The sequence below is a fragment of the Odocoileus virginianus genome, chromosome 17 (genome assembly GCF_023699985.2).
Source record: "Odocoileus virginianus isolate 20LAN1187 ecotype Illinois chromosome 17, Ovbor_1.2, whole genome shotgun sequence".
NCBI lineage: Eukaryota > Metazoa > Chordata > Mammalia > Artiodactyla > Cervidae > Odocoileus > Odocoileus virginianus.
In genome coordinates this window covers 58,766,054-58,778,099 of record NC_069690.1, presented here as the reverse complement: position 1 = coordinate 58,778,099, position 12,046 = coordinate 58,766,054, and the positions used below count along the sequence as shown (strand labels likewise).

The following is a 12,046-nucleotide window of genomic DNA, read 5'->3' as shown; positions in this document are numbered from 1 at the left end:
TTAACTTTGGAATTCCCAACCTCTTAGAGAGCAAACAGTGGGTGGGGTGACCCCCAGCCCCCCAGAGCAGGGGTGAGGCGCCCACACACGAGGTGCACTGGCTGCCTCCGTCCAGTCTGACCTTGGGCGCAGGGCAGGGGCAGCCGGGCGGGGGGGCTCTGAACCCACACGGCTCATGCTCACTTGTAAATCTCCTCCGCCTTCTCCTTGACCTTGGACTGATCTCCATACTTCAGGTCCTCACAGGCTTCCCAGAAGCCCAGGTTCTCCCCTGCGAGGGGCAGAGGGTGGACGCCATGAACAGCCGGACGGGAGCCCGGATGGGAGGCGGGGGGAAGGAAAGAAGAGAAGCGGTCAGCCGGCATGGATCCCGCCCTGAGCCATGAGCGCGGGGGTGGAGGTGGGACCACAGGCTCCTGGGTGCTCCGGCCAGGGCCCGGCAGAGGGCATGAACCCAGGGAGTGCGCCGATGGTGCCGCCTCGGTGCACAGAGATCCCGCCTCTGAGAGCCCCTGCCGGCCGTGTTCCCTCCAGAGCCCCTCACAGATACGCTGCTGAAGCCTCGATCCTGAAGGGCTGACTCTCGGGGAAGGCCTGGCTGCGGGGGACTAGACGCAGGGCCACCTGAACCAGAGGCCCTGCCCCTCTGGGCCCAGAAGGAAAGCCAGGTGCCCCCTCCTGTGTCCCTCCAGCTGGATGCTCTCTAACTGGTGCCCGGGCACCCAGAAGTGTGAACACCTGGTACATCACCCCAGGTGGCAGTTTCACCTGAGAAAAGAAAGGTGGTCACAGCAGTGGGAAAGCAAGAGTCTGTGTGTGTGTGTGTGTGTGTGTGTGTGTGTGTGTGTACACGTCTGTGCCTGTATGCCTGCATGTGTGTGTATGATGTGTCTTATACACATGTGTGCATGTGTTCCTGCATGTGGACACATGTGTGTGCTTGTGTCTGTGTGTGCATGGTGTGTGTGCATGCCTGCACACATATGTGTGTGCATGTGTCTATATGGTGTGTGTGCAGACACGTGTGGATGTGTGTGGCTATGGTATGTATGGTGTGTGTGGACACGTGTGTGTGTGTGACTAGTGTGTGCCTGTGCGTGGACACGTGTGCATGTGTCTATGACTAGTGTGTGTGCCTGTGGGGGGCAGTGAACCAGGGACCGCCACCATGTGGGGAAATGCACCACACCATCCCTCTGCTCCATTTCCATATTCTCTGGAAGCCTCCCGGGCATTTCTGACCAGAGAAGGCTGTAGGAGCCTAAGCAAGTTGACTCTGTCCCCTAACTCTATATAGACCCTTCCTCTCTGGCGTAAAATCCAGGGAGTCCTTAGGACTAAGACCACCCGTAGGAGCAAACAGGCCAGGATGCTCTTGAGTGACAGCCACTGGCCTTACCTCGAGGGCCCTGGAGACCACCTTGCCCACAGCAAAAGACAGTTCATTGCTTAGGAGTAAAATTAAATGCACAATTGTTCACAAAAGTCAAAAGGTGGGAACGACCCAAATGTTCATCAGCACGATAACGGATAAACACAGTGTGGTGCATACGTACAATGAGCGTTATTCAGCCTGGAAAAGGAAGGAAATCCTGACACCAGTCACAACGGGGATGAACTCTGAAGTACGCGGTGCTAAGTGAAACGAGCCAGACACAAAGGAACAAACCCTGTACAATCCCATTTATACGAGGTCCCCAGAGCACTCGGACGAGAAAGCAGAATGGTCTCCAGGGGGGTGGGGAGTTAGTGTTTACAGAGGACAGAGTTTCAGTTTGGAAAATTTTAAAGTTCTGGCAATGGATGGTGGTGACAGTTAATTTCACTGAACTCACACTTAGAATGGTTACAATGGCAAGGCTTGTGGATATGTTATCAGTGTAAACAAATGAGCTCACAGAAGTGTGTACATGGATGTTCACAGCAGTACTGCCCACAACAGCCAAGAAGTGGAACAACCCAAACGTCTCCCCTCTGAGGACTGGACACACAAAAGCTGGCGTACTCACAGAATGGCATAAACACTTTTGTTGTTTAGTCGCCAAGTCGTGTCCAACTCCTTTGCAGCCCCATGGACTGTAGCCTGCCAGCCTCCTCTGTCCATGGGATTTTCCAGGCAGGAATACCGGATGGAGTTCATTGCCATTTCCTTCTAAAGGGATCTTCCCGACCCAGGGATCAAACCCACCTCTCCTGTATCGGCAAGTGTATTTTTGCCACTGAGCCACCAAGGAAGCCAGAATGGAATACTATTTGGCCATTAAAAAGGATGAAGCATTATTACATGCTTCAACATGGAAAGACTTTGAAAATACTATCCTAAGTGAAAGAAGACAGCGAGCCACATATTGTATGATTCCATTTATAGAAAATGTCCAAATCCATGAAACAGGCAAATCCATGAAAACAGAAAGAAAATTAGCGGTTGCCTAGGACTGGGGCAGGGGGCTGTGGGGAGAGAGGAAGACAGAGGAACAGGGAACGACTTACACGGGTTAGGGCTCCTTTTTTAGGGTGCGGAAAATGTTCTAGAGTTATATAGTGGTGACTGTTGTGCAACTCTGTGAGTCTAATACAGAGCACTGAACTGCAGTTTGAAACGGCAGGTGGATTATATGGTCTGAATTTATAACATGTGAAGCATATCTCAGTTTTTAAAATTTTAATGAAATGGACTGTTTACTTGTTCTTCCTGTACAAGAAGCCTTGGGGACCTCATCCAGAGACCATCAATAGTGCTCTTTTTTAAAAAATAGCGGCAGGAAATCTTAGAGATGAATTCTCACTGATGCCAAGTAAGGAGCGGATGGGATAAGCTCAGGGTGTGGTTCGTCAGCCGGCCACTAGATGTCGCCCGGCCCACTTCCTCGCGGCGTGCTTCTGACCTAAAGCAGCCCCCTCCCATCTCTGGGTTTATTACATCCTGGCAATCTGGCTTAAGTCAGAAAAAAGGCTTTTCCAGAATCCCTATCAGAACGTGATTTGCCACATCAGGCAGGCACACAGGCTCATGGCACGTCCCGTGGGGTAGTTTCAGGTGCAACTCGCAGGCCAGCGGGTCTCGGGGAGCAAGGGAGGGTCAAGGGTGCCCCGGGGCTCGGGACCTGGCGGGAAGTAAGGGGAACCACGAGAGCCAGGATTTCAGGGCAGGCGCTGATGCCCACGGAACGTCCCACCCGCGGGACGTGGCCCCAGTCCGGCCTCCGCTTTTCCCGGGTGCCGCCCTGCGCGCCGTATCTACGAGGCTGCAGGGCCCCCACGGCCGGCACATGAAGTGTGGGCCCAGCAGGGGTCCCCAGCCTTTCACTCCCGGGGGCCCATCTCATGGAAGACAGCTTTTCCATGGACTGGGGGCGGGAGGGGGAGGGACGGTTTCGGGACGATTCAAGGGCATTATATTCATTGTCCGCTTTATGTCCGCGGACTCCCCTGGTGGCGCAGATGGTAAAGGATCCACCTGCAGTGCTGGAGACGTAGGTTCCATCCCTGGGCCGGGAAGATCCCCAGGAGAGAGAATTGGCAACCCACCCCAGTATTCTCGCCTGGAGAATTCCATGGACAGAGGCGGGCTACAGTCCATGGGGTCGCAGAGAGACGCAACTGAGTGATCAACACTTTCGCATCATGTCTATTGTTACTACGTCAGCTCCACCTCCGGTCATCAGGCGTCAGACACCCCAGCCCCACCCACTCCACTGACCCTGCACCTTAAGGAAGCAGACTGGGAGCTGAGATGGTGGCCCTTGATCGTGGCCACGTTACAGTCACTGGGGGAGTTATCAAAACTTCAGAGAGTCCGCCCCAAACCAGTCAGAAAGGAACCACCGGGGATGGGGTCCAGGCGAACTGAACAGGCAGCCAGGGCGCCCTTGCTGAAGAGAGCCTGGCGCGTGGCGGCACGGACTTGGGGCTCGTGGACGGGTGACCCTGGGGCTCAGGGTGAGCCGTTGCCGGCAGCCAGAGGGGAAGGTGAGTCACAGCCCACACAGCTTCCGTGAGCAAAGCGACCTCCACCACCAGGGAGCCCAGGGAGGGGGCGGGTCCGGAAAGCTCCCGCCAAGAGTTGGCCAGAGCAGAGCCCGGAACACCCCTGCCAGCATCCTCCAGCCCCAGGCGAGACGTCCAGGAGTGTCTCCAAAAGCAAATATTTCTATTAAGAACAAAATCAAAGACCCACCACTGAACTCCTTCCTGAGAAAGTGCTGGAAGCTCTGCCGACCCTTGGGGTCCCGGATCAGCTCACTGAAGTTGAAGGCCCAGCGCTCCACCCGCATCTTGGTTGGGATGTCCACCCTGCAAGGACCACCACATGTAAGTGCTCCAGACACCTGGGCTGTGCTGGCGGCGACCTGCGTGGGGCGAGGGGCTTCGGCCCTGCTAACCTCCACGTGGCCCCTCCCCCATCCCTGCGTGGGGCGAGGGGCTTCGGCCCTGCTAACCTCCACGTGGCCCCTCCCCGATCCCTGCACAGACAAGCCAAGTAACCCCCTGCTCGGAAAATGCAGCCTCAGACACGTCCCCTGGGCTTGGAGTCAGGAGCTGGCTGCCCAGGGTGGCGCTGTGGAGGGGGGGTGCCCTGCTAACCCTTCAGGACAGAGCGACACGCACGCATCCTCCAAGGCCTGCAGAGGCAAGGGCCGGCCACCATACCAAGCCCAGATTCAGGTGGCCTCTCTTATCCAGACCAGTCGATCCTAAAGGAATCAGTCCTGAATATTCACTGGAAGGACTGATGCTGAAGCTGAAGCTCCGATACTTTGGCCACCTGATGCAAAGAGATGACTCATTGGAAAAGACCCTGATGCTGGGAAAGGTTGCAGGTGGGAGGAGAAGGGGACGCAGAGGATGAGATGTTTGAATGGCATCACTGACTCAATGGACATGAGTTTGAACAAACTCCAGGAGACGGGGCAGGGAAGCCTGGTGTGCTGCGTCCATGGGGTTGCAGAGTCGGTCACGACTGAGCAACTGAACCCCAACAACTCTTATTCAACACACTGGGAGAGACACACAGGCTGAAGGAGACCATCCTCATAACCAGAGCTGCCCGAAGATGGTTCCAGAGTCCTGGGCCCTGCAGCTGACCCCCGACTCCCATGGCCGCCCTCCTTGCCCCGTCAGCTGACCACGGGGCTACGCGGAGGAGGGGAAAGGGCGCCCCCCAGGCCTGCTCACCCGGCTGGTCTGACCCCGGGGTGCTCCGCAGGCCTCAGGAGCCGGCGGCCGGGTTTGCTCCCAACGCCCCTGCCCTGCCGCCTCCCCCAGCTCATGCCCTCACCCCTGCCCCTCCACACTCCTCCCCCAGCTCATGCCCTCACCCCTGCCCCTCCACACTCCTCCCCCAGCTCATGCCCTCACCCCTGCCCCTCCACACTCCTCCCCCCCCTCTGAGGGCCCTTCTTTCTCCCTCTGTCAGTTTGGCTTTCTCATCTGCAGTCCACCCTTTGCCCCCTCTTCCAAACAGCAGGTTTATGCAGCAACAATCCCTCAAAGTTCACAAATAGCGAAGGAATGAGCGGTGTAATTCCCCAAGGCAGGTTGAGGGCTCTGCCTTCCCGGAACTTATTTTCACTCTAATTAGAAATCGAGAATGGAAAGCCATAGAGATGACTGCTTTCTTTTCAAAAACAATCTCTGTATTGTTAAAACAGAGTTACCCTTTGACCCAGCAGTTTCATTCCTAGGTACACACCCCAAGAAATGAGAAATATATGTCCACGTGAAAACGAGCCCATGAACGTTCATAGCAGCATATTCACAACTGCTAGAAGGCAGAGACAACCTGAATGTCCATCAGCTGATGAATGGATAAACAAAGTGTGGTCTAGCCATAAAATTAATATTTTTCATCCATAATTTGAGACTGAGTACTAATATCTGCTTCAACAGGGATAAACTTTGAAGGCATCATGCTAAGGGAAAAAAGCTAATCACAAAAGACCTCATATTGTACGATTCCATTTATATGAACATCCAGAAGAGGCAAACCTGGAGAGACAGTTGAGTGGCTGAGTAGGGCTGGAGGGGTTTGGGGGATGCGGACTTGGGGTAATAGCTAAAGGGTGTGTCCTTTAGTTGCTCGGTCCTGTCTGACTCTTTGTGGCCCCATGGACTGCAGCCCGCCAGGCTCCTCTGTCCATGGGATCCTCCAGGCAAGAATACTGGAGTGGGTATGCCATTCCCTTCTTCAGGGGATCTTCCCGACCCAGGGATCAAACCTGGGCCTCCTGCATTGCAGGTGGATTCTAAAGGGTAGGGGGTTTCTTATTTGGGTGATGAAAATATTTTAAAAATTGACCTGTGGTAGTTGCATGATTCTAGTCAAAATCACCGAAACATACACTTTAAGTGAGTGAATTCTATGACATGAAAATTATAACTCAAAAAGTTTCTTTTAAAAGAACACAGATATCTCGAATACGTACAGTTTGGCGTTTAAATCCCAGAACTGGGTGTCATCTGTTATCCAAGGATTGCTGGGGAGGCAGCCCGACATGATAGCGTCATTGGATGAAAACTGCTCACTATACTTAACGATCCTTAAAAGCAAAAAAAAAAAAAAAAAAAAAAGACATGATTTCCTAGAAGTTCAACACCCCAGAGACCAAATCAATCACCACTCAGGTCCACGTGGTTATACACTTATTACCATCTTCTCAGAGAAACACTAACAGTTCTTGGGATTGGCAGGTGCTTAAGAGTATCTGTCCTATTCGAGTCGTGAAACGAAACAGCGTCTCCCGATCTGGGAGAGGTCGGCGTCTCCCGACTTCTCTGTACTTGGTTCATAAAATACGGCCTCTTTACCCTTGATCGTGAGTCTTCACAATGCAAAGCTGATTCTGCATGCATTCAAACAGGGGTCTCGGCACCATCTCTGAAGCACGAGGTCTCCACGGACTCAGTGAGGTTCTGTCACCACCCTGGGGTCCACCCTCTGTCAAAGACGCCCACCTTTGGGCATTCAGACCCATTATTCAACACTGTGGTCTCGCCGAGACAAAGGCAGGCAAGCGCTAATCCCTTCTAGCTGGGTTAGACGTCCTGAATCAACACATGTCCTGGCGTCTGGTAGTTTGGAAAAAAAGCTGCCAGGTGTTCACCCTAAGAGTGGGCATTGCATCCCTAACATACACACAAGGCGCCCGCCACAAAGCCTGCCCGCCGCCACGAGGGACTGCAGAGCAGGACCCGTGCCCCGGAGACACAGCAGAGCCCGGCCGAGTCCCGGGTGGAACTCAAGGCCCCGGGCCGCACTTCTCACAGGACCTTCTTATTCCCATCAGACCTCCGCCGGGCAACAGCGGGAAGACGGGGCGAGACACGGGCCCACAGGCCCAGACACTAATGGTGTCAGAATTATGGTAATGAGGCTCCAAGACCGCGAGTCTAAAAGTATCCTGCAGCCTTTGAGCCTCCTCTAATGGACTGTCCACTTGGTTTCATGAAACTGGCTTTCTGGAGCAGGTCAGAGTAGTAATGCCCTCTGAGAGACTGGATCAAGACAGTCTGAATGCGTAAGAAATCAAACATTAATTTCCAGTCTCTCCCAATAGGATTTTAATCAAAGGCTAACAATGGATGTTTATCAGTACTGCTGAACCATACCATCTAGCCCGTGAACGCTTCCCACTTCCCCACCCACAGACTGTCTAGCGCCTCACCCACCTGATTATTCCTCACCTGAGACCTGGAGGCCAACCCAACTTAACCCCCGTGAGACTGCTTTTGTCCCTCTCTGTCCTCAGGAATCTCAAGCCAACCACGACTTGTCAAGTCCTCCTTAAGGCAGAAGTTCTCCTGCCTGACGACCTGCTGTGCCAACCTCAGCAAGAGCAACAGGTTAGAGACCTACCCTCCAAGGGACACGGACGACTTCACCGTGGACCTCATCAAGGCCTGTCGGTAATACATGATCTGGAAGAGACACAGTGGTTAGACCCCCCCTCCCGGGGTGTCGCCAACGCTGACGCCTACACACAACTCTGAACTAGAAGCTGCTTCCCCATCACAGCACCTCATCCCGCCCCCTCAAGCCGGCCCCCCAGGACCCCAGGAATCAGGTCTGCAGCACACAGGAATCAGGTCTGCAACACACACAACTCCACAGGAGCAGCCTTAACTCTTCGTGTGTTCGTCTTGGAAAAGACACCACCGGGGAAAAGTGAAAGTTCCAAACCGAGACAAAGGCTCAGCATTTCCCCAGATGCCTCTGATGCACAGATCTACCCTCACGGCCATCGATACCGGCCCATCTGTCCTGGGCCCTGGATAGAAGTTCTGCCCACGTGGTTAGCCCATCACCCTGGACAGACGCTCAGCTCCTCTGACTCCTCTGACGTGGGCACCCACCCCACGTCCCTCGGATCTGCACCTTCGGAGGGTGCTTCATGTCCTGCATAGAGCTCAACTCCACGCACATCTTACAAGACATGCTTTGGCGTTCTGTGCCACCCATTACTTTGTAGACAGTTGTCTGAACCTTACACGTGGTTCTCATTTCATCACTGAGTGCAGAGCAGGAAGCCAAAGCACATATAATTTGTTAGAGGATTAAAAATCAGACTTCCCTGAAACTGGGAGGCTAATTACCTCTTTCCTGACAGAAACCACTGTCTGTTTCTGTAAAAACAAAGAAGCAAAAACCATTAAACAGACGTCATGAAATCATTAGAGTCCAAATACCCATTTGAAACATAAAAACCCTTCCCCAAGAGAACACTGCCCATCTTTGTTTTTTTACTTTAAAGACAGAATTTCCCCATCACCACTTGTTCCACCCTATTCTGCACAACTGCTGGAGAATTAGATCAGCTGAGAGGTTTGGTGACAGAAGGGGGTGCTTTGCCACTATAACTTTATCCTACTCTCCTAAAAGCCAAGATGAACCGAAGACCAAGTTCAGGGTTGCTCCCAATCCACCACGGTGCCTACAGAACACCCGGTGGGGGAACTAGCCACTTGGCCAGTCCTCGATGTTGCAGGGAAAAGCCACGCCACCTAAAAGAAAGCACACACTTCAAAGACTCGAGACCAGCCTCCACTGCAAGCTGAGCCGTTAATGTGGAAGCTCTCACCTCGGGCTCCATCCTCGGTCTGGATTTTCACAGCAGAGGAAGGACAGCTCTGAGAGGAGCCCCCTGTTTAGGATCCTGGAAGCTCCCGGAAACCACTCAGACCTGCCTCTTCCTGAACCTTCCTACTATCTGACACGCGTCCCTGGTATCACGTGTCTGCCCCATCCAACTCTAGGAGGCTTGGTACACCTGGTGCTTCCGAAGTCAGTTTTCCTAGGTTTGGTTGTATCCAAGGCCCGCCTAGTGTAACTCTGGCAGGTCAAGCTGAGCATCTCCATTCCTGGCGGCTAACCCCCATGCTGCTGAGTGCTACCGGGTTTGCATCTCTGGAAAAGTCCAAGGATGACACGGTGTCCTTTAGCCGGCTAGTAAAGTAAGTCCTGGGCCAGAGCCCAGTGACGAGGAAGGAAGGAGGGTCTGAGCTGGAACGTCCACATGAGTCTCCTTTCTACTCTGCATCATTTTTTTTACTTTGCATCATTAAATTATTTTCATGTGATTGCTTTTCTCAAGGTGGGAAGCTAGGACAAGTGATCTCAGAAAGGCAACATGTGACTTCCCTGGTGGTTCAGGGGTTAAGAATCCAGCTTCCAATGCAGGGGACGTGGCTTCGATCCCTGCTCAGGGAACTAAGATTCCACGCGCCACAAGGCAACTGAGTACCTACACCACAGCTAGAGTCCGTGCACTCCGGGGGCCACGGCCAAACTGAGACTGGACACAGTCAAAGAGAAAAGGTAAATACTTTTTAATGAAGGAAGGGAGCGCCCGGGCACACCTCTCTGATTTGACCCACATCCCCACACACACTTCCTCCTTCGTCGCACTCATCACAACCAGAATTAGATACTGTTTGTGCAGCTCTCTGTTTAACCCATGCATCACCCATCAGGCACTACTAGGAGCAGGAAGGCTGTGTTCATCTTCCTGAGCGTAACGTGGGGCATGGAGGAGACGCCCACTAAATACCAGACAAATGATGACGGCTGTGTGCTTGGAGGCTGAGGAAAATGGAGATGCATTTTAAGGTGAAGAGAATATTATTCTGCTTAAAAAACTGAGAACACTTTCCAAGTGGCCCAAATATTTTGGCAATTACGCTAATTATCTGTTCCTATGCTCTCCTAACACAGGGCTGGGTGAGAAGACACACATTTCAGGTAGAAAAGGACCCCAGGGTCAGGGTGGATTTGCATTCAAATCTAATATAATCAGATGCTTCTGTTCAAGTCATGTGCAAGTGGATTAAGAAGAGTATCTACTGGTTTATGCCTTCTGCTCAAAAGAGAAGCTGGACTTCTGTGTGATAATAATCACACAAAAATAGCTAGGTACAAAGCAATTTACACCTCTCTGAGCCCTTAGAAAGTTTAAGGGAGGGAGGTTTCATTATTCTAATTTTCGACCAAGGAAACCAAGGTTCTGAAGTCTCCTGGTTGGTAACTGGCTGAACCAGGATTCAAATCCAGATGTGACCTTGGCAAAGCGGAGAAGTGGGGCTTCCCTGGTGGTCCAGCAGCTGAGACTGCGTTTCCACTGCAGGGGGCTCGGGTTCCATCCCCAGTCAGAGAGCAAGATCCCACATGGAGCACAGTGCGGCCAAGAGAAAACAAGAATAACAGCAAGAAAGGCTGAAAAAAGGCTGTTTGCAAACAAAAAAGTCTGAGCAGTGATCCTGGAGAATCAGAAAACGGTCTGTTCTGTTCACCAGTTCCTCACGTGCCCCGAAGCTGAGGCTAAGTGCCGAATGGAATGCCCCCATCCGGCCACGAGACACTACTTCATATAAAACAGGTAAAGAATGAGGGCCTGCCACGCAGCCCAGGGAACTCTCCTCAGCAGTCTGTCGTGGCCCACACGGTAACAGAATCCAAAACAGAGGAGATGTGTGTGCATTGAACGGATTCACTCCGCTGTACATCTGAGCTAACACCACCCTGTGAATCAGCTACACTCCAATAAACACGAAAAACAAAAAGAGAAACCCAAACCAAAAAAGAACGCGCGCGCCCCAATCCAAGAGGAAGCACACACCTGACGCGCTCTTTAATCAGCACTAACGACGGTAAAACAGGCTCCCGGCTGGAAGAGAAATAAGGCCTGGGATCTCACACACAGCCCAGTGACCATCATTAACAACACTGCATCACACGCTTAGAAGTCATGCAGAGCATAGATCTTAACCATTACCCCACAAAGCCACAAGTACGGCAGGGGTGGAGGTGTGACCACATTGGTGGAAGGCACTTTGCGTATCTATTCGCATCTAACCACCCACTATACCCCTGAGACCTGCACGTGTTATAACACCAATAATATCTCAACAAGGCTGGAGCGTGGAAACACTGACGCTGGCAAAGACTGCAACTGTACTCGGGGTGCCCAGCGGGCAGCGTCTCAGACACCCTCCCTCGGTGCCCAGGCCCCAGGACGAGCCACTGTTTCCAGCCCTGCGCCCTGTGGGCAGACACGGACGAGACACGCGGTCCAGCCTGCCCACGGTCTCTGGGCCCCCGGGGGGCTGGCCTCACACACCTCCAGCCACCAGCACACCCACTTCTGGTCTACTCGGCGTGGGCTGACCTCGGCCTGATACCTGTCATTGCTGGGGCCATTATCTTGGTCTTCAGGGTGTTAAACTTTTTTATATTTTAATTCCCTTCTTGACTTTACTGCCCTTTCAGGGCACTGGGCTTGCTGTGGGCTTTCTGGTTTCCCCAAACTACCAGTGATCTCCTGGGAATCAGACTGCAGCAGGTTGCTTGGGGTCTAAGAGCTTGTCCACCTCCACCCTGGATCACCCGCATGGGCGTCAGCATTTATTTCTAACTTTAAGAACTGATGTCCAGCGTGGGGTGGAGGGAGGTCCGAGAGGGAAGGGATACATGTACACAGATACCTGATTCACCTCATTGTACACAAAAATGCAACACTGTGAAGCTACTGCATGCGTGCTAAATCACTTCAGT

The 12,046-nt window shown here is 52.9% G+C and overlaps 1 protein-coding gene across 5 annotated transcripts in view; it reads right to left on the bottom strand.

Moving 5' to 3' along the window:
- The window catches only part of RGS9 (regulator of G protein signaling 9), a 65,168-nt gene that overhangs the window by 15,820 nt on the left and 37,302 nt on the right, over nt 1-12,046 (bottom strand). For 4 of the 5 annotated variants that reach the window (XM_070480115.1, XM_070480118.1, XM_070480117.1 and 1 more), the window contains 5 exons: nt 8,593-8,622; nt 7,856-7,917; nt 6,426-6,539; nt 4,178-4,293; nt 184-271 (listed from right to left, as the gene is read on the bottom strand). In XM_070480115.1, the coding sequence (XP_070336216.1) occupies nt 184-271; nt 4,178-4,293; nt 6,426-6,539; nt 7,856-7,917; nt 8,593-8,622 (410 nt within the window). The remainder of the gene's footprint in view (nt 1-183; nt 272-4,177; nt 4,294-6,425; nt 6,540-7,855; nt 7,918-8,592; nt 8,623-12,046) is intronic. The other variant, XM_070480114.1, reaches the window with a different exon arrangement.